Here is a 23,400-nt window from a genome sequence, read left to right on the forward strand (position 1 = left end):
TAATGATTTAAAATAATAAAATCAGTCATCAATCAAAATTACAAGAATACAATAAAGACAATATACATCAAAATAAATGCTTAGCAGATGCTAAGCAGCCGTTGACTAGACAGTTTAGGCCTCAACTAGGGCTCAGACAGTGTCATGGGTAGAGATTAAATTGTTGTCTCCTGTCAAGATTTGCTGCGTTGCGACATGGTCCTCCTTACATGCCTTTTCCAGGCATTACCGCCTGGATGTGCAGGCTTGGGAGGATGCAGCCTTTGCGTGTGCAGTGTTGATCGGACCTTGGGCAGCCTCCCGCCCTGTTCGGGAGTAGCTTTGGTATATCGCATTGGTATGGATTAACCTGTTTGAATGCTAAGAGAGGAGAAATTACTACTTATCTGATAATTTCCTTTTCTTTAATGAAGACAGGTTAATCCACCTTCCTGCCCTTGGCTGCTGGATGGTGGTTGTGTCTCCGAGGATTACTTTTTAAGTGTCAGATCTAGTCCCTAGATTAGTGATATTACGATCCTTGTCTGAACTCAATGTTTTCCTGTTAACGGAGTATTTGAATGGTTGTCTAATAGTTATGATCATATATTGTTTAGTTGTCCATAGTTGGCTTTTGCAGAGAATACTGGCAGACTGATGTCTGTGCAGGGATATATATACAGTGCCATCAGCTTTGCTCTGTCTTAATCTGCTGGTAGAGGCGCATTACCCACTGGTGTGGATAAACCTGTCTTCATAAAGTAAAGAAAATTATCAGGTAAGTAGTAATTTCTCCTTGGCTGTTTGTATCCTTGCTTGCTTGGGGCTCACATTACTCCCATTCTTTGTGATCTCAATTGATTGCCTATACAATGACAGATCAAATATAAAGTTGCAAAACTCATTCATAAACTATACTGTATTTCAATGCTTCCCCATGGATTTATGCAATTTTGCTCATCTACAAGCCTCTGACAGTGGTTTGTTCTGCTCAGTCCAGCCTGTCAGATATGCCTTCTTTGCAGTTATCACATGTTCCTAAGACCTGTGTCAGGGCCTTTTCCATAGCAGGTCCAATCTTTTGGAGCACTTTACCAGACTACCTGAGACTAACTTATACACAGACTTTCAGGAAAAAGCTTAAGACGTATTTATTCCAGTAAGCTTTCAACCCTGCAAAACTGAGAGATTGGCATGCAAATGGCAAACAAAATTTAATGTAGACAAGTGCAAAGTGATACACTTAGGTAAGAGTAACCCAAAATTATAGCTACACAATTAGGAGCCATCATTCAGGAAAAGGATTTAGGTAATACACTGAAATCTTCTGCTCAGTGTGCAGCAGCAATCAAAAAAGCAAATAGAATGCTAGGAATTATTAGGAAAGGAATGGAGAATAAAACAGAAAATATCATAATGCCTTTGTAGCGCTCCATCCAGAATGTGACCTCATCTTGAGTATTGTTTGCAGTTCTGGTCATAGCATCTCAAAAAAGATATAGCAGAATTAGAAAATATATTGATAAAGACAACTAAAATGATAAAGGGGATGGAAGAATTCCCATATGAGAAAAGGCTAAAATAGGACTCTTCAGCTTGGAGAAGAGATGGCTCAGGTGAGATATGATATAGGTGTATAAAATAAGTGGAATGGAATGAGTGAACTTGAATCTGTTGTTTATCAACAAGACAAAAACTAGGGGACACAATGAAGTTACTAAGTTGTACATTTAAAACTAATATGAGAAAATATCTTTACTTAGTGCATAATTAAACTCTGGAATTGGTTGCCAGAGTATGTGGTGAAATCATTTAAAAAAAAAAAAAGGAAAAGTCCATAAATTATTATTAAGGTAGAGCTGCAGAAATCCCCTGCTTATCCCTGGGATAAGCAGCATGGAATCTATCTACCCCTTGGGATCCTCCCAGATAATTCTGACCTGGATTGGCTGCTGTTGGAAACAGGATATTGGGCTTGATTATTATTATTATTATTTATTTCTTTTATATACCGACATTCAATCGAGATATCACATCGGTTTCCAGATAACCAAGAGAATAGGGCGTAGTCCGCCCTATTTTACATTATTTTACATATTTTACATTATATTTTACATTATAACATATTTTACATTATAACATTATAACAGATCCTTTGGTCTGACCCAATAAAGCCTTGATTTTATTATTCAGTCAAGGGCACTATACTAATATGTGTGACACACTGCTCATTACAATTCATGGTGGAAATAAAAAAAAAAAAAAATAAAGGCCCAGTATTATTTTTATTGTTAAGAATGACACAAGGGAAAGATAAGTACTCTGTCTGAACAGAAATTGCATAAGTAATTAAATCCCATACCAAACAGCACCAATTTCCAGCACTCAAACAGTAAGCAAAGTAAGAAAAGGCAATACTGAAAATATTACACCAGGTCTTAAGACACCAATACATCTCCTTTTAGGAAAATGAAACAACCCAGGCTGCTCTAGAGCCCTACGCAGAAACTACACACCAGCAGAATACCTCACCTCAGTCACATGTACAGACCCTCACCTAACAAAGAATAAAGAGACCATAAAGTATAACTAGAAGCATACAGATAAAAACTGAATTGGAAATTGCAGCAAGCCAGAGTCTCTGTATGTAGTGTAACAAAGGAAAAAGAAACATCACCAGTGCTCATAAAACAAATCAAGAAATATAAAATCAATAGCGGTAAAACCATATTAACAAAAAGAACATATTCTTTCAAAATAGCTGATGAATGGAATATCCAATAATTAAAAACTCTTAGGAAAAAAATGTATAGATATCAATAAATATTCTAAAATAGCAGAAACAAAGACCCAATAATGAAAATAAGGATAAAAAAATGCTTTGCTCTACTTACCTGGGAACGCGTGATATCCAGGTGCCCTGAGATTGTTTTGAATTAGAAGAAGGAGGGATGATTTGCTTGCAACTTTCTCCTCTCTGTCACACACAAGCATTCTCTCACACTACCCCTCAATCACACACACACACACATGCTCTCTCACTTACATAGGCTCTCAGTCGCTCATATATACACATGCTTTTTCTCACTTATATAGGCTCTTAATTACACATTTACACACATGCAGTCTGTCTTTTCACACTTAAACATATTGGCTTTCTCTTTCTCACACACAGGCTCTCAATCACATACTCACATTCTCTCTCACCTACATCAGCTCTCAATCACACACGCATACACTGAAAACCTGTTTGTGTAAAAATCACACATTTACATATACAGGTTCTCAATCATACTTATATACAGATTCATTCACACACTTACATATATCTGTCTCTCACACACACATAGGATCTCAAATATATATGCTCGCTCATTCACTGTCTCTCCCCCTACCGAACTGGCGGCTGCAGCAGCCTCCTCAATTTTCAGCCCTTGTAGCCTTGACAAAGGAGTCCCATTGTCCACGGGGGCTCACGTTTCTCCTCTTTTGCACCGTGCATTCTTCAGGCCACACCTCTTCTCTTCTTCAGGTCAATGCTGCCTGCACAAGCATGATCTCTTCTTCCTGTGCGCATGGCCGCCGCACACCACTTCCTCTTCTTTTGTCACGGGGGGAAGAAGAGACCATGCTGGTGCTGCTGACTCCAGCTCTCCTGCTGTGTTCCGCCAGTGCTTTCAGCATTTTAAGCCTGGGCGGAGGACCTATTTTGCTAGGGCAGAGGGAGCGGGAAGTGTGGCGACACACTTGTGTGTCGTGACACACTAGTTGAGAACCGCTGATCTAAGGGATCAACATCTTGGCTGTTGCTGTTTTTTGTCTTTGTCACAGTGTTGCTTTGTTTTTATGAATGTTGTTCCCCACCTAGTTTATACAACAGGAAAGAATGACTCGGCCAATTATGCAAACCATATTTTATAGTGTGGGTTGACCAGTTAAGAGCTGTTGCATAGGGGCCAGAGCATCATAATGGTTTTTTGCTTTTCTAGTTGACTTGGTCCAACAGGCATCTTTGGGCCAGTTTCAGTCAGAACCTTGGGAGTCGATATGTGGAATACCCTCAAGGCACTGTTTGGTTGCCCTGTTTGCTTGGTGTTTATATTACCTCTTTGTAAGGTGATAACATAGTAAATGATAGCAGATAAAGCACCAAAAGGATTGCACTTTCTACCTGTTTGTAGGTGATGTGCAGAATCTTTTGTCAGTGGGTAAAGGGGGGAATGGAAGGAATTGTAAAACTGCATCATGGATTGGAAGTGGTGGCTAATAGGTTGAAAAAGAATAGGTTTAAACTAAACATAAGAAAAACATACGCCTTGTGGTTGGTAAGGACCATCCCCCATCCAAATGTTTTGATTGAATTGAATGCTTTGGAGATATTCTTGTTGGAGATAGTGTGTAATTTATTATTACCAACATATGGATCTAATTCCTCACAAGTTGCTTAGGTTTCTACTGATTTTAATCTTACAAATTTTCTGGAAAATTATGCCTTGGAAGTAATTGAACATGCTACTTTGATAGTTTCTTTTGTTATGGGGAAGATCTTAGCAAGGTTATGAAATTGTACTTTATTATAGGAATTTGTTTTGATTGTAGGTTGTTATTTGATCAGGAGATCTCTACTTTGGTGAAGACTACTTTTGAATAGTTGTGAATGGTGCACCAGGTATGGCCCTATCTATCCCCAAAATATTTTCCTACAGTGATTACATCCAGATTGGACTATTGCAAACAGCATTTATGTGGGTTTGCCTCAGTCATCATGAAGACAGCTGCAGTTAATCCAGAATACAATAGCAAGGATTTTGAATTGTCTTGGTTTTCAGAGATTGTTTCTTCCCCCCTCCCCTAAAAGAAAATCTCCATTGGCTTCTGAAAAGAGTTGTGGTAAATTCAGACTTCTGATGCTGGCTTTCAAGGCTGGACATGAAATAAGCACTGATTAATTGATCAATAGGTTGGTTACTTATGACCCCATCCATAAGTTAAAATCTTCTCAGGATCACCTTTTGAAGGTTCCATCAATAAAAGGAGCCTACAGAGGTTTAGAGGGAGATCTTTTTCTGTAGCAGCTTCATCCCTTTGGAACAGTCTACCAAAGGAGATTAGATGTGAGGAAAAAAGTTTGTGTTATTATAAATTGGTGAAAGCCTAATTGTTCTGTCAGGCATATGCTGCTGCTTGAATTAATTGGGGCAGGCTAGGCAGAGAGATTCAGGGTAATATGGAGTTAGTGCAGAAGGAGGTGACAAAATTGTGATTGTCATTGTCCTTGAAATTAACATGCTGCATGATAAATGCTGTTACTGGTATATTAGGGTTTTTATTGATCAACTTATTTATTTTAATTTATTTAAAATCTTTTCTATACAGTCGTTAAGTTATATACCATCACAACGGACTACATGTAGGCACATAAATTAAAGTAGGTAAATGTGTACAGTAGTACATTCTAACAGGTGCCAAAAAGGTTCGGTTACATTGTCGTAAAAAATCTCAATTGTATAGTGAGGTAGGTTTTGACCAAGTATACATGTAAGTTATTTATTCATAGGTATAATTCACATGCTCTGTGTATTGCTATTAAGTTAGCTGTGAGATAAGCTAATTTAAACTTCTACAACGCATACTTTGAGAATAGTGCTGTGTTCTGGTGTTCTTCTGCCTATTCCTGTTTACTTTCTATTCTCCATTCTCTTTGCAAAAGGCTTGTTTGAAAAGCCAGGTTTTTAAACTTTTCTTAAAGGTTTTGAGGTCACTTTGTAATCTGAACTCTAGTGGCATTGTGTTCCATAGTGTAGAACCTGCTAAGGATAAAGCCCTTTCTCTAACTTGGGTTAGTCTCACTGTCTTGACTGAAGGAATGGTTAAGAGTGCATTGTTTGCTGATCGAAGGTTTCTGTGTGGGACGTGTATCCGTAGTGCTGTGTTTAGTCAGTTTGCCTGTTCATCGTGTATTAATTTATGTATGGTACATAGGGTTTTGAATTGTATTCTGTGTTCTATGGGTAACCAGTGTAATTCTGCTAAAGCTTGTTATATGGTCCCTCCTTCTTTTGCCAGTTAGTATTCTTGCTGCGGTGTTCTGTAGTATTTGAAGTGGTCTTAATGTTGTATTCGGGAGTCCTAGTAAAAGTGCATTACAGTAGTCAGTGCTGGAGAATATTAGTGCCTGGAGCACTGTTCTAAAATCTTCCGGTGTTAGTAGGGGTTTTAGTTTCCTGAGAATCATGAGTTTCGCGTAGCCTTCTTTTACTTTTAGTGATATGTGCTGCTTTAGATTGATTTCTGGGTCCATTATTATTCTGAGGTTCCGTACCTTTTCAGCCTTGTGTATGTGTATATGTGTGTGTGTGTGTATGTATATATATATATATATTTGCATATGTATGGGAAACTTCAAGGGATCGTATATATATTTTTAGGTATGATTAGAAATGGAAGTTGGGTTTGAATGAGTTGGCTGATGGTTTGGATCAGTGGTTCTCAACTGGTGTGTCGCGTCACACCAATGTGTCACCAAGCACATGTGGTGTGTGTCGCCACACTTCCTGGTCCCCTGCTGACCCAGCTGCTCCCCCTACCCGAGCAAGATAGGTCCTCCACCTGGGCTTAAAACGCTGAAAGCCCAGGCGGAATGCGGGAGGAGGGCTGTAGTTAACGGCACGGATGATAGTTGAGTGTCACAGAATGATGGATATCACCAAGGTCTTTAATCTTTTTTCATTCTTTTATAGTTCTCATTGATGACGCCTGATAAATACAAGATGGAAAGAGAGTAAGAAAGAAGACTTGCAAGGAAGGATATTTAAAGAAGTTCACTTTTTCTTGACTCTCAAAACTGGAGAAATTGAAACATTTTAGGTGGGTGAACATTGCTAAAATATAACACATTCTTAATTTGAGTATTGTGTGCAATTCTGGTAGTAGTATAATGGGTACACGATCAATCAAACTGATTGACAGGTGAGATAAGGATGACAGCAGCCAATCACGTTCACTTCCGGTCTAAGCCACGCCCATGCCCCACCCACTCCCATAGAAGTGAATGGGGGCGTAGCCATGCCCACTCCTGCCCTTGACCATGCCCCCAGGCCACACCCCTTCTGCCCCAGGCCACACACCATCGATGCTCCTCCCCTCCCAATAGAAGTGAATGGGGAGCCCCTCCCACCGCCCACACCCCAACCCCAAGCCACACCCCCCTGTGACGTAGCGGGTATGACATCACCGGAAGTCCACCCCACACCGCCCCCCAAAAACACACCCCCTAAAACGTCATCAGAAAGGGTCCTGTCGCTTTTTTAATGATGTCAGAATTAATGGACTCTGGCTGTTTTTGATGATTTCACCGGAAGTACAATACAAAAGTCCCGAAATATGCGCTCCTAGAACCTCCTGATGCCTTTTAATGATGTCGGAGCCGGAAGTATGCTTTTAGGAGGCAGGAAAACTGCAGGAAATATGCTTTTTTTCTAGCCACTCTGTTTTTAAAAAAACAAACAAAATACAAGCTGTTAGGAGGCAGAAAAACTGTGGCTCATTCTGTTGACAAGGATTTGGTTTTTTTAAAACAAGTGATTGAAGCTACCGGTGGTGAATTGCATGAACTGCAGGATCAAACTTTGCAAAAGACAGGTTTTTGTTTTTTTTTTGCAAAGACTACGGACCGGAGTAGTTTATGGGTACGCTGTCACTCAAACCCCCAAGCCAAGCCCACCCCTCCAAGCCCTTGCTGTAGATAGGCATGCCCCAATAAAAAAAGTTACCAGAGAGCAGGCAGGAAGCTGTGACTCATTCTGTACACAGAGACAGGGAGAATCTCTCCCCCCACACCCCCCCTTCCCTCCGCCCCTCTCTGCCTCAATCCTCCCTGCCAGCCTAAAATCTGTGCAGAGGATAATTGAAAGCAGTGGGGGGTATAGGTTTGCAAATGGTAAACCACAAGGCTTTAGTTTTGTTTTAAAAAAAACAGACTTCTGTATTCTCCCCCACAAACCTTCCCTCCTCCCCTCTCTGTTAGACACGCCCAAACTTGCAAGACCGGATATAGAAGTAAGCATGTGATAGTGATCACGTGAGAACAATCTTCAAGCAGAGTTGTTGTAATTGTTCCTGAAAATGGCCGTATATGAAACACCTAAGCATCTTGAAATGAAAATCGTTCAAAGCCAAAACTAAAGAGGAGCCATAAACGAAAGCGGAGGGCAGAAGGAGGAAGCACTGACCCAGATTTTGATGAACTACCGTTGGGACAAAAGCTTTTTGATTCGCAGGATCCAAACTTGATCAATGAAAACGCTTTAGATTCTGAAGATTTAGAGCTGCACAAAGCTGCTCTGGATGCCGAAGCAGATTATTTGTTGGAAAAGCTTGAGTGTAAATCTGATTTTCTTGATTGGGTGACTAAAGAATTGTATCGAGGAAGAGCGCTTGATGTGATCTACTTGGATTTCAGCAAAGCTTTTGATAAGATCTCGCATAGGAGGCTTGTGAATAAAATGACAAGCTTGAGAGTGGCACCAAGGTGGTGGCATGGATTACAAACTAGTTCATGCTTGGAAGACAGCATGTGATTGTAAATGGAACCTACTCTGAAGAGAGAATGGTGTTGGGACTGGTCCTGTTCAGTATCTTTGTTAGTGACATTGCGGAAGGGTTAGAAGTAAAAGCTTGTCTATTTTCAGATGATACTAAGATCTGCAACAGAGTGGACACGCCAGAAGGAATAGAGAGAATGAGATGTGATTTAAGGAAGCTTGAACAGTGGTCGAAGATATGGCAGCTGGGATTCAATGCCAAAAAGTGCAGAGTCATGCATCTGGGGTGTGGTAATCCAAAAGAGCTGTATGTGATGGAGGGTGAAGGGCTGTTGTGCATGGAGCAAGAGAGGGACCTTGGGGGGGTAATAGTGTCTAGCGATCTGAAGACTGTGAAGAAATGTGACAAGGTGATAGCTAAAGCCAGAAGAATGCTGGGCTGCATAGAGAGGAATAACTAATAAGAAAAAGGAGGTGATAATCCCCTTGTACTGGTCCTTGGTGAGGCCTCACCTGGAGTATTGTGTTACATTCTGGAGGCCGCATCTCATAAGGGACAGAGACAGGATGCACAATCATCAAACCTTCTCCAATGGAAAGAAATCAGTAGAACTAGGGGTCATGAAATGAACCTTCAGGGAGGATGACTCAGAATCAGTCAGGAAATACTTATTCACGGAGAGGGTGGTGGATGCCTGGAATGGCCTTCTGGAGGAGGTGGTGAAGACAAAAACGGTGAAAGATTTCAAAGGGGCATGGCATAAACACTGTGGTTCTATAAAGGGTAGAGGATGAAACGAAGAAAAGAATGCATATAGGGTAACTTGCTGTTTGGTGGTTATTACCCTTAACTAATGGGTCTTCATACTGTTGATGCAACTCCATTATTGCTCTGTGCTTCAATGGTAGGGGGGAAAGAAGAAAAGGAAATTAGATGTAGAAAGCAACCAACAAGGACATTAAATTTTATGGTCTGTCAAAACAAATAAGAATGGGGGTAATTAGCTGATGCAGCTGTTACTATCCTTAACCAATAAGCCTTCATACTCTTGATGCAACTCCATCATTGCTCTTTGCTTCAACGGCAGGAAGTGACAGGGAGTTGGACTGAGACAACAAGCGACAAAAGCTCTGGACTTTGATGGTTTGGGAAACTAATTATGGGGGTGATCTGTATGGCGTGGCAGATGCTACCATAAGCTTTCTGGGCAGACTGGATGGACTGTTTGGTCCTTTTCTGCCATCATTTCTATGTTTCTGTGTTTCTATCCCAGTAAGGGGTTTTGAAGTCTCTTAAGAAAACCATTGGCTCTCTCGGTTTCTGGGGTTGCTGGTCAACTTTGCCAAGTTGCCCCTCACCCTGTCCAGAAGATTGTTCATAGGAGCATGGATAGATTCAATTCAGGAACGAATATTCCTCCTGTTGTGCTAAGGGGCCTGGTGAAAGTTCTCCTGCAGTGGGATCGAACTCCAGTAAGATCACTCTTGGTCATCCTGGCCACATGGCAGCAGTGCATATCGTCCCAATGACATGGTTTGAATATGACAGGTCTACAGTGGGTATTTGATGTCAGTGGATCCAGCTGTGACAACTGTTATTCCATCACATCTCAGTAACTGTTGGAATGAGAGTGTCTCTTCAGTGGTGATTGAAACCATCAGTCCTGGATGTAGGTCTCCTGTGGGCTCTGACTTATGTGACTCTTTCCACCAATGCCTCCATTAGGGCTTGGGGAGCTCATACCGGTATGGATTGAACCCAGTAGATGTGGTCCTTAGTGGTGAGATGTCTTCAGAGCAACCTGCTGGAGCTATGTGATTTTTGTTATGTCTTTTTTTGTGTGTTAAGTGATATTTGATACACTAAAGGCTTTCTGTCACTTTCTACTGGGAAGGAAATTCTTGATTCAAATTGACAATCAAGTAGCCAAGTTCTATGCAAACAAGAAGGGGGCACACGCTCCTTTGCCCTCTGTTAGGAGGCTCTCCGGATCTGTGTTTGGGCTGTCAGTAACAGAGCTGATCTGCAAGCTACATAGGTTCTAGGAAATCTAAACATTCTGGCAAACCGCCTCAGTTGAATCCTGTTAAACGAGTGGTCTTTAGGTCAGTGAGTAGCAGACAAGTTTATTCAACCTTTGGGGTCAACTGACAATTAAATTGTTTTGAAGAACAACAGGAAAGTTGAAAGCTTTTGTTTCATGGTGCCAAGCGGTTTAGTTCAGTTCCTGATGCTTTTCTGATGCTGTGGGATGTGGGTCTTCTATATGCATATACACTAATCACATTGATTGTGAGAACAATCCAAAAATGTTCAGAGACCATACAAGAATGATTCTCATTGCTTCTGCATAGACTAGGCAAGTGTGGTATGTTTACTTCATCCAGTTGTCTGAGTGGCCTTCAATCCCATTGGATACTTCTTTCTCTCATCATGCCAGAGGACAGACAGCTCTGCCAATCCAAATTGAACCTTCCTAGCCTTCATGACATGGAGGTTGAACATATGGTAAGAATATAAGAACATGCCATACTGGGTCAGACCAAGGGTCCATCAAGCCCAGCATTCTTTTTCCAACAGTGGCCAATCCAGGCCATAAGAACCTGGCAAATACCCAAAAAACTAAGTCTATTCCATGTTACTGTTGCTAGTAATAGCAGTGGCTATTTTCTAAGTCAACTTAATTAAAAGCAGGTAATGGACTTCTCCAAGAACTTATCCAATCCTTTTTTTTTAAACACAGCTATACTAACTGCACTAACCACATCCTCTGGCAACAAATTCCAGAGTTTAATTGTGCATTGAGTAAAAAAGAACTTTCTCCGATTAGTTTTAAATGTGCCCCATGCTAACTTCATGGAGTGCCCCCTAGTCTTTCTATTATTAGAAAGAGTAAATAACCAATTCACATCTACCGGCGGCAGTCAAAAAAGCAAACAGAATGTTGGGAATTATTAGAAAAGGAATGATGAATAAAACGGAAAATGTCATAATGCCTTTGTATCGCTCCATGGTGAGACCGCACCTTGAATACTGTGTACAATTCTGGTCGCCGCATCTCAAAAAAGATATAATTGCGATGGAGAAGGTACAGAGAAGGGCTACCAAAATGATAAGGGGAATGGAACAACTCCCCTATGTGGAAAGACTAAAGAGGTTAGGACTTTTCAGCTTGGAGAAGAGACGACTGAGGGGGGATATGATAGAGGTGTTTAAAATCATGAGAGGTCTAGAACGGGTAGATGTGAATCTGTTATTTACTCTTTCGGATAATAGAAAGACTAGGGGGCACTCCATGAAGTTAGCATGGGGCACATTTAAAACTAATCGGAGAAAGTTCTTTTTTACTCAACGCACAATTAAACTCTGGAATTTGTTGCCAGAGAATGTGGTTCGTGCAGTTAGTATAGCTGTGTTTAAAAAAGGATTGGATAAGTTCTTGGAGGAGAAGTCCATTACCTGCTATTAAGTTCACTTAGAGAATAGCCACTGCCATTAGCAATGGTTACATGAAATAGACTTAGTTTTTGGGTACTTGCCAGGTTCTTATGGCCTGGATTGGCCACTGTTGGAAACAGGATGCTGGGCTTGATGGAACCTTGGTCTGACCCAGTATGGCATGTTCTTATGTTCTTAAAAACAAAGGCTGGGGAGCTGCAGATGCAGCCTGGAGCAAAGTATAGGTCTGAACAGTTGACTTGGAGTTTATCAAGATAAAGCCAGAAACTAGAGTAGTAGAACTGAAACTGGATGGGTAGGGAGCACAGAGCTTGGGAGCAGATGACTGATTAGAGACCTCTAAGACTGCACTGGCCCCTGCTAACAGTGACGGAGACTCACAAACAGCAGAACTAAATTCTGGTACAGGCTTCAGTTTTGCAGGTACTGATTTCTTAGTGGTTTGGCTAGCCTTGACTGTGGCTGGAATAACTGCAGGTTTAGTTTGTCTGTTTGATGATGATACTAAAATCTGCAATAGAGTGGACATACCTGAAGGAGGAGAGAGAATGAAAAGTGATTTAATAAAACTTGAAGAATGGTTTAAGACTTGACAGCTGTGCGAAGAAGTGCAGTGCGAAGAAGTGCAGAGCCATGCCTCTGAGATGCGGGGATCCAAAAGAGCTGTGTATGATGGGGGGTGGGGTGGGGTTGAAAGGTTGTTATGCATAGATTGGGAGAGGGATCTTGGGGTGATAGTGTCTGGAGATTTGAAGATGGCGAATCAATGTGACAAGGCAATAGCTAAAACCAGAAGAATGCTGGGCTGCATAGAGAGAGGAATAACCAGGAAGAAAAAGGAGGCGATAATCCCCTTGTACATTGGCTGACCCACACAATAATACTTGGGAACTCCTCTCAGATTTTCTTGATTTGGAAGATCCTAGTAGACACAAGATATCATTCTGGTATAAATTAATACGTAAACACCGGCCCACCTTGCAATGGGATACTTTAACTGAGGGTTGGAATAAGGAGTTGGGGACTAAGCTGACATATTACAAGGGATGTTTTACATGGGCTCAATCTTTATCTGTTCAAACTCCACTTATAGAACTCCAATTTAAATTCCTTCATAGATTTTATATTGCCTCGGCGAGGGCCAATAGGGGTCCTGGGAACTGGGCGTTGTCCTAAATGTGGAGATGTTAACAGCACATTAGTTCATCAGTTTTGGACTTGTCCTGTCCTGCGCTGGTTTTGGGCTCATGTTCACAACTATCTTACTTGCTTGAGTGGAGTTTCCTTTTCTTTAATGGTGATGATCTGTGAGGAGTTCCCTTTCCTAACAGATATGTGAAATGATTGTTACTCTACACTATGTTATTAGTCAAGAAATGTATACTGCAGAAATGGATATCCTCTGATTCACCTACTGACACAGCTTAGGAATCTAGTCCATCAAACGTGTCTTAGATAAATATGTTGAAAAACTGAATGGTTCAGGAAAAAGAGGGATTTTATGAAGTGATGGGAGGTATATTTGAATTATCTCCTTTTGATCGGGGGTTGCTTCTCAATAATCTGCCTCTAGGACACTCTTAGGCAATCACTCATTGTGCAAGCGAAGGTGACACTATCAATTTAGTAGCTTCAATTAGAAGGTTCAGGATCCAGTAGGGTGGTGGGGGGGGGGGGGAGGGAGAGCTGGGGTTTTTTATGGGGTTTCTGATGATGTATTTCTTATTATGCTTGTCTGCCCTTAGAGCTCCTTTCCAACAGACAAATAATGTGCATCGTATCGTTTGGGGAGGAATGCACTGCATTCAGCAATTAACATGAAGTTCTATGAAAACATGTTGTCCTGAGTCTGAAGCGGGACTTTTGTATATGCTTCTGGCTCTCATTTCCTGTATTTTCATGTGTCATTTTCAATGAACAAATTTGAACATAAAGCCCTATGTTGGAACATCTCCTGGAGCCACTGGTTTCAAAGATAGTCTAAACTAAACCATTTACTGCTAGAAGCACTTGTAGTTTAATCTATGACCTTTTTCCATTTGCCTCAATTACTATTCATATTGTGCTGTAAGATGTACCCCTCAAAGTTGGCTGGAGAACATGACAGATGGCCTGCAATTAATTGTAAGCAAGATTTAATTGTGTGGTACTCCATGATGCTCAGTTAACGAAAATAGAAAATCAATTGACATTTTCAAGTGCACAACATAGATATTTAAAAGTTAGCTGGGAAAATTTTCCATTTCATATCATTTTTTGGCTTTAATAGTAGTATCAGAAAAAGAAGTGTTTGAAGACAGTAGGTCTTCCTAAGGTTTTTTTTTTTTTTTTCCTGAGGTGCAGTAGAACAAGTCTGAATTGTAGAAAAATGTAAAACTTGTTGGCCAAAGAGCATTTGACCATAAAGAATAAGTTGTCCAAACTTCTCCATAGCCATATAAACAGGCCAGCTACGCAGCTGTTTGATACTGTAACTTTTATACTAACTATGTCCTGTAGTTACAGATATTCACAGAAGATGACAACCCAGTTTTTGATTGAAAAAAATAACATTCTCTATGACACGGGTGGTCAACTGTGGCCCTGGAGAGCCACAAACAGGCCAGGTTTTCAGGATATCCACAATGAATATGCATGACAGATTTGCAATGCCATCATTGTAATCAAATCTATCTCATGCATATTCATTGTAGATATCCTGAAAACCTGGCCTGTTTGGCTCTCCAGGACCAGAGTTGGCTACCTGCTTTGTGGTCTCTTGCTGCTCCTTTTTACATGATTCTTTTCTTTGTAATTTATTCATTTACTTTGACTTTAACTAAGTAGGTTCTACTTGCTGTTTCATTGAGCAAGTATTGAATCAATATCCCTTGTCCAACAGCACAGCAAATATGCCACTTCCTCTCAAACCTTAAACTGACCCACTTCATATATGCTGAAGACATCCAAATACTTATCCCAATACACAACTCTCTGGAAGACACCTACAAAAAACAGCCAATTACCTCACCAAAATAAAGCAACTACTAACCAACATGAGACTTATCCTAAACATTGATAAGACAGAAATAATCATGCTGGATAGAAAGAACAACCCTCCGCACTTACCACCACCAACATAATGAATCAAAAGACTGCAATCTCCCCTGTCACCCATGCCCGCAACCTAGGAATCATAATTGATAAGGAACTATCCTTCAAGAACCACATCACCGCAAAAATCAAAGACGGGTATCACAAACTCCTAACCCTATGACATCTAAAACCTTTCCTGTCCTCCAATTACTCATCTTCTCCAACCTGGATTACTGCAACTCCCTGCTATTCAACTTACCTCTCACCACCATCCGCCCACTCCAGATCCTTAAATACAGCCGCCAGAATACTCACAGGAACTAAAATGTACGATCACATTACTCCAGCTCTCATACCACTACACTGGCTCCCAATAAAATACATGATAGACAAAATACTATCCATAATACACAAAATAATTTATGAAAAACAAACTGGCTAAGTGCATCCATAAAACTCTACTCACCAAACCGAAATCTCTGTTCAGCTAACAAAAGTCTATTAAAAATTCCACCTGCTCGCCAAAAACATACCTCAACTCGGAAGAGAGCCATATCCCTAGGAAGCCCCGAACTCTGGAACACCCTCCCAACCGAACTTAGAACACAGCAAAATTTAAAAACCTTCAAAAAAGAACTAAAAACTTGGATGTTCACCAAAGCCTACCAAAACACCCAAAACTCTGTTATAACTTCCCTCCCTACCGGCTCATATAAACATGTAGAACCAATCCAAAGCACATAATTTAACCTGTACAGTTTAACAACCGAACTATGTTTATAACGCCTACAATAACTGTTAACAAGCACGTGAATGTTTTGAACGCTCTGTTAAACATCGAAACTTTGTAAACCGTTGTGATGGCGAAACCGAATGAAAACTCGATAGATAAATAAAAATTAACTCCAGAAATAGAGGATTTTCACAAGCTTCACTTTTATTGTGGTGTTGTCTTGAGTTAGTTATGATGCTTATTAATGGAGTCTGTTAAATTTACAACCCTTAATTAATCATAGTGTTACCTAATGGCAAACATAAATATGTTTAGGAAACAGCAAATAATTTATAATAGCTTGCTATAAAGGAAAAAGATTTTGGTTGAGTGAGCAAGTTTTCTGTTCAGTCATTTGTAAAGAGGAATATTTTACATTGAGGTCACAGAATTGAAAGTGCAGAATATATATATTTTTTAAAATTTGTCGTCAGATTGCCAAGTGAGATTTCTTTTTGTTCCGTCTAGCAGAAGTAGCCTTTTCAATCATGGCTCCACTCAGGGTTCATGGTCCAATTCGGATCCACAGCCTGCACACTGGAACTTCAAAGTGGAAGGAGGGAAGCTTTGAAATTGTGGAGAAAGATAACAAGATAAGCCTGGTGGTTCATTATAATGCTGGAGGAACTCCAAAGACATTTCAGGTATTCAAAACAAAGTGTCTTACATTGTTAAACTGAAATATTTGAAAAGTGTTTGTAATTAAAGGGGAACTCTATGCTTAGAATTGAGATAACCAAGACTGAAAAATCCTGAATGTCTACAATTTTACACCTGGTTCCTACTGCTGAATCTGTGTCCAGGTGAAGGAGTCGCTGCCCGTATCAAAGTCCCAGCCCAAGAAATCACTGATGCTGCCAATGTTGGTCTATCCTGCCAGTATATACAGTATTAATCTTGTTCTTGGAGAGCACCTCTTTTTTATTTTTAATCTTTTTTTTTTTTTTTACATTTTAAGAATGATTAATAGAAGTGAAACTTGTTATAAGAACATAAAGTAGCATTTTAAAAAATATACATTGAAATAATAAAGAGAGAAAAATTAAAATACCCAACCCTTCATTAGTCCACATTAAGGAGGAGGTGAGATAAGGAAACAAATTTTTCCACTCTTCTCTGCACAGAATATCTCTGCACAGAAATTCTTGTGACTGCAACTATTGAATTCTTGGCCTTTTAATAAGTTTTCCAATTGAATAGGATCAAACTACTGAAATAGGGCGAAACTCGGCTGGAGTCGGGCTCTATTGCGTATATTTGCACACAATAAACCTCTACAAGATCAGACATTTGGTTGCTTATTGTGTACTGTTGCTCTTGAACTTGTTTCCAGTTTAATCCCAACTCCTTCTACATCCAACCTGCTGTGACCTTCGGCTGCCTCATTTGCAACAAAAATACTTCAGTGTCACTTCACTACCAAATGACTCAGCCTCTAGCTTGCTAATCACCCACCCATGTGTGAGGACTAGCATCCTGCTTGTCCTGGGATAAAGCAAAATTGCTTACCTTGTAATAGGTGTTAGTTTTTGGGTACTTGCCAGGTTCTTATGGCCTGGATTGGCCACTGTTGGAAACAGGATGCTGGGCTTGATGGACCCTTGGTCTGACCCAGTATGGCATTTTCTTATGTTCTTATCCCAGGACAGCAGGATGTAGTCCTCACGAAACCCACCCGCCACCCTGCGGAGTTGGGTCTCATACCTTTTTATTATTTTATTTTTGCTAAAGCTTTTTGCTACATACGAAACTGAAGAGAGACCCCTGTGGCAGAGAATATCATGGCATGTTGGGCATGCTCAGTGGCCTCACAGGGCCAGTCAAAGTTTTCTAGAAACTTTGACATAAAGTTTCCCCGCGATAGGGCTCAGTCAGTGACGTCACCCATGTGTGAGTACTACATCCTGTTGTCCTGGGATAACACCTATTACAAGGTAAGCAATTTTGCTTTCTCATAGGACAGCAGGATTTTAGTCCTCACGAAACCCCTCCCGCCACCCTGTGGAGTTGGGTTCGTTCACGTTTTCTTATTTTGTTTTCGCATGTACTTTTTACTATAAGATGAGACGAAGGGGGACCCTGTTGGTTGCAGGGTTGGTGCTATGCTGGGCATGCCCAGTGGGTGCCAGTCAAAGTTCTGGAAACTTTGACAAAAGTGTTCCGTGATTGGGCTCCATTCTGATGATGTCACCCAAATGTGAGGACTAACATCCTGCTGTCCTGTAAAAGAACACCTGTTACAGGTAAGCAACCCCACTTTCTACTGGCCCAACATAACTTATGAATAAAAAGTGTCCATGGTCATTTGAAACAAAGAAGGAGAAAGCCTTAACTGAGGATGAGCCTGAGCACTTCCTTTCCTCTTCTTTCCCATAATCAGAAGGAAAATAACATGAAGCCTGACCAAAAATGTTTCCTGGGGAAGTGCGGCTTCGGTGTAGCGCCGAGCCACTGTGCTTCTCCTCTTATGGCTGCTGGGAACTCCCCAATGTTAGGGGCAGGGTCAGCGTTGCAGTGTAGGGGGGGATCATCTGGCAGATGGATGACCAGCACTCATCCCCTAGGAGAGCACCTTTTTAAGGATGAGAGCATAATTTACTCCCTATGCCAAAGGGTTCCTAAACCTGGCCAGGGGGACTCCCAGCCAATCAGGTTTTCAGGATATCCACAATGAATATGCATGAAATTAAATTTGCATTCTATGGAGGAAGTTTATGCAAATTTAATCTCATGCATATTTCTTGTGGATATCCTGAAAACCTGACTGGCTGCATTGTCACCACGTGTTCCTGACTAATCTCTGTCTCCCAGACTCCTCACTCTTTCTGCTCTACTCCCAGCCCTCTCTGTGTGTGGGAGCTCAATTGACTGAGACCCCCTCGCTCGTGGGGGCTCACTTCTCGAGACCTGCGAACTGGTCCTGGTCCTGGCCCGCCCCTCCTATTCTAGCCGTGCTGTCCCCTGGGGATCTAGAGCACTCGGGGTGCTGGCCCGCCCCTCTAGGTGCTCCCCCAGTCCGAGATACCCTATGGCTTACCTCTCCCTGCTACCACGCAAGTTCAGGCTTGAGATCTTGGTTCATGTAGGGAAGGATCAAGTCGCGCCGGAGAGATGATTGTCTGGTCAGGAAGGAGCTTGTTGCGCTGGTGAAATGATGTAGCTGGCCGGGAAGGATCAGGTCGTGCCGGTGAGAAGGGAAAAAAGGCCACATGGCCTCCGTCACGGCCCTTTAAATGGCCGTTGATGTCATCTCTGTGTGTGAGCAACTCTTCCCCCCCCCCCCCCCCCAGCTCCCATAGCTAACTTGAAGCTGGGCGGGGAACAAGGGTAGGAGTCGGGCCACATCTTGGCTCTATGCCGCTGTGTCGAAGACCTGTCCCCCCCCCCCCCCCCCCCCTCGACACGCTGTCTCGCTACTGGGGTCGGCACTTTGGTTATGGGCAGGCTCTGGCCATGTAGGCGCAGGCCCGCTATTTAGTTGAGCAAGCACAGGCTCTATCCTGGAGAATGGGAAGCTAGCAAAAGAGTGTGTTCTTTCTCATAAAGTCCAAGTGGGAATGCCTCGGGGGGGGGAGCGGGGGGAGGTGGGATTTGATAGCATCGAGACAGAGTGCCAAAATGCCAAGGTTCTTCAGTAGGAGACAAGAGTAAAGGTTGGAAGGTCTTGATGCCCTGTCTCAACTATGGCCTCAGGAGATTCTTTGTCTTTCCTCCTTGGCCTTTATTTTTTTTTCCCTTCTTGGCCTTTAATAGGAAGGGTGATAAGACAGCATCAGAGTCCAGTCATCTTAGTGGCTCATATATTCATGGTTTTGTTCTAGACCCTCCTTTCCATTGAAAAAGGCTCACCATTTGAATGTCTCTATCATATCTCCCCATCTTGCCTTTCATCTAGGGTATACATGTAAGTACATTTATGTAAAGAAGATTTACTTTGTAATTTGCTTAGCACAAGTCTGTTCTAAATTGAATAGAATTATTGATAAATAAAAAACTGTTTGTGGATCTTGTAAGTCCTACAGTGGGTAGGGCCTGTTGCAGCCCAGCCATGTTCCTGGACTGCTGTATCAAGGCCTGATTTTCTTGGAATGGGCGCATCGTTTTTGTCTCAAGGCCTGGTTTTTGAAAGGAGGCACTTGAGGGTGAAAGATAATTCCGAAAAAGTCATTACAACTTTGTTGCAAGCTAGGAGATTATCTTCATCTTGGGCATATGCATGTGTTTGGAAGATCTTTGAGTCTTGTAGTCAAGAGGTGAATTTCTACCCGTTTCAGGCCCCTATTTTGGTGATTCATTCTTGTAGAAGGAGTTACAAGAGGATTTAGCCTTGCACTCTCTTAAGGTTCAAGTAGCTGCATTATCGTATTATCAGGTGTAAAGTGCATGGCTCTTCTATTGGCTTGCATTTGGATGTGATCCATTTTCTGAAGGGTATGAAACATTTACTTTGTCCTATTAGGCCTTTGGTACCATGGTGGAATCTCAATTAAGTCTTAAAAGTGCTGTGCAGACTTCTCTTTGAGCCAATCAGGAAGGTATCTGTGAAGGATCTTACTCTGAAAGTGGTGTGTTTGGTAACTGTTTGTTTGGCGAGACTTATTTCGTCGTTGCACGCCCTATCGTGTAGGAATCCTTTCCTTCATCTTTTGGAAGATGGGTTTCTATTAGTATAGTACACTCCTTTTTGCCTAAGGTGGTTTTGGCTTTTCATGTAGGCCAGACAGTTGAGTTACATTCTACAGAATGGATTTGGGATCTTCATGTGCTGGATGTCTGGAGGATTCTCCCGAGATATTTGAAAGTCACAAATAACTTCAGAGATCTGATCACCTTTTTGTGTTTAATGGTCTTAACAAAGGTCAGAAAACATCCAAGGCCTGTATTGCTAGATGGATTAAGGAAGTAATTGCCTCGGCATACATTTGCAAGGGCCTGGAGGTGCTAGGTTGGTCTTCAGGCTGAGCCTACTAGGGTTCTATAGTGTTTTGGGCTGAGTATCCGCTGGTTTCCCCTCAGGAGACTTGAAGGGCAGCCATTTCAGACTTTTGCCAAACACTACCGATTGGATGTTTGGGCATCAGAGGTGGAGGTGTTTGGTGCAAGTGTTTTGCGAGTGGGTCTGACAGGTTCCCATCCAGTTTAGGAAGGCTTGGGAGTCTGGACTGGTCTGGAGTGCGATAAGGAAGGAAAAATTGGTTCATACCTGCTAACTTTCTTTCCTTGAATTTTACCAGATCAGTCCAGAGTCCCACCTTTTGGATTCTGCTCTTTTCTGGTGTACATTTATAGTATCAATGTGCTTTTCATTAGTTTTACTTTGAGCATTAGACCCTTCTCGAGGAGGGGTTGTTTCAAGTTAAATTTGAGGTTTCACAGAATCCCCTAACCGACTGAAGGAGGCTTTTGTTTTAGCTTTATTACAGTTACTGTGAGACTGGAAGTGGCACAGTGGCTTGAGTACCAAGAGGGCAGAGAAGCTTTTGTTCTCTATCTCCAGCTGCAGATAGGGAGAAACACTCATGCATCTGGACTAGTCTGGTGGGAACCAAGGAAAGAAAATTAGCAGGTAAGAAACAATTTTTCCTTTTGTGACAGCATTTTTTTTTTTAAGTTGCACCTTGTGAGGCATTTAAAATACACTTTGTCAAAGGAAGATTTCTGGAGTATTTTGTGTAGGCATATATTGTAATAATGATTGATTATAGTAATTCCTTGTATTTCCCGTCGATAGCAGGGCTGAATTAGCCATGCTGTCATGGGATCTGTCAATCAGGTCCGGGAGGCGGAGCTTGTCAAAGATTAGAGTTTTGCTCTCTGTGGCTGCGCGTGTGTTCCCGCACAGGAAAGTAATGGAATCTCCTCAGTCTGTTCTTCTCCTCAGCGTTAAAAATTAAAATGTCAAAATCGGGGTTTAATTGCAGTAAGGTAATGTAGGTCACAAAAATCCTGGGAAACACCTTACGCAATCTCAGCGGTATCCAGGAAGACTGACATAAAATTCCATATGAGGAAAACATCACCGTATTCTATACCACAATTACCTCACGCTTCAATTGTGGTAGAATCAGCGATGCAAAGATTTAAGAAAACAAAGTCGCATTCCTCATACCCGCCAGGGAAAGACAAATATTTGGATGAGTTTGGCAGGAAAATATACCATAACTCAATGTTGAGTGCCCGAATTATGCACCATCAATTCTACATGGTACAATACCTTTGAGTGCATACAAGCTATATATGTTATCTTCGACTCCGGATCAGATACCGCCGCCTCTGCATGACATGGAAGAGTGTTCGCGACACCTTTTGAGGTCAATCTATGAAGCATATGAAACCTCTTCCAGGGTGTCTGCAACAGCCGTTGCAGCCCGAAGGCTAGCATGGTTACGCTCAAGTTCGATATGTGAAGAATTACACGAGAAACTAACATCTCCAATGTACAGGAGATAACCTGTTCGGAGAACGATTCAGGACAAGTAGGTAAACTGAAGGAAGAAGCTCTAGCAGTACAATCATTAATATCACAAACCCACTATTCGACCTCGCGTCGTTATATGGGATCTACTCGTCGACAATCATATGCCAGGAGACCTTACAGGTCTTACCACTCCTTTCGTACACAGACCTACCCTTCTTACCAGCGTCCTGCTCCACAACAAACTATCTCCAACCAAGCTGAGGTAAAGCACATAGCCAGCGACAGCAGGCTCAACAGCCTGCTACTGCAGTAAAATTGACTCCATCTTTTTAGTTACCCAGCCACCATCACAGCATCAAGCACCACCCGGCAGAATTCATTCATGCCTGGCAGTCTGGGAGAGGATAACATCCGATCAATGGGTTTTGGAGATAGTACGGCATGGTTACCAACTCCAGTGTATTACAAAACCCATATTACCTCATCTTTCTACTCTCAAGATTCACAGCGTCCAACCACAATTGGGGGAGGAAATTGCTTTGCTTCGCAAACAACAAGTAATTCGACGAATTTTCCCGGGGAACCAATCAGTAGGATTTTATTCCCCCATATTTCCTCATACCCAAGAAGTCGGGTGGCCTTCGTCCCATACTAGACCTAAGGGAATTGAACAAATTTCTCACCAAAGAGAAATTCAAAATGGTATCGTTGAAATCAATCCTTCCTCTGATTCAAACCAATGATTGGATGAATTCCATTGATCTGAAGGATGCCTACATACACATTCCAATCCATCCATCCTCGTGGCGTTACCTATGCTTTTACTACAAGCATCAACACTACCAATACAAAGTTTTTCCCTTTGGACTATCAGCTGCACCCAGGGTTTTCACCAAATGCATGGTTGTGATGGTGGCTTATCTCAGACAACAAGGTATAACCATCTTCCCATATCTGGACGATTGGCTCATAATCGCCCCAGCTCCAAACATCTTACTCGATCATCTCCATCAGGTGATACAATGCTTGCAGGAGTTAGGATTGGTGATCAATTTTCAGAAATCACACCTACAGCCCACAGAACAACTACAATTCATAGCAGCATGCCTGGACACCACTTGCAACTGGGCATACTTACCAAACGACAGAATAT

General features: G+C 41.7%; 1 protein-coding gene across 5 annotated transcripts in view; it reads left to right on the forward strand.

The window, feature by feature from the left end:
* Window positions 1-23,400, forward strand: part of USP37 (ubiquitin specific peptidase 37) — a 539,331-nt gene that overhangs the window by 7,478 nt on the left and 508,453 nt on the right. For 4 of the 5 annotated variants that reach the window (XM_029605049.1, XM_029605047.1, XM_029605050.1 and 1 more), the window contains exons 2-3: window positions 6,720-6,846; window positions 16,301-16,473. In XM_029605049.1, coding sequence (XP_029460909.1) covers window positions 16,318-16,473 — 156 coding nt within the window. In that variant the 5' untranslated portion in view covers window positions 6,720-6,846; window positions 16,301-16,317. Of the gene's footprint in view, window positions 1-6,719; window positions 6,847-16,297; window positions 16,474-23,400 lie in introns of all 5 variants that reach the window. The other variant, XM_029605048.1, reaches the window with a different exon arrangement.

The sequence above is a fragment of the Rhinatrema bivittatum genome, chromosome 6 (genome assembly GCF_901001135.1).
Source record: "Rhinatrema bivittatum chromosome 6, aRhiBiv1.1, whole genome shotgun sequence".
Lineage (NCBI taxonomy): Eukaryota > Metazoa > Chordata > Amphibia > Gymnophiona > Rhinatrematidae > Rhinatrema > Rhinatrema bivittatum.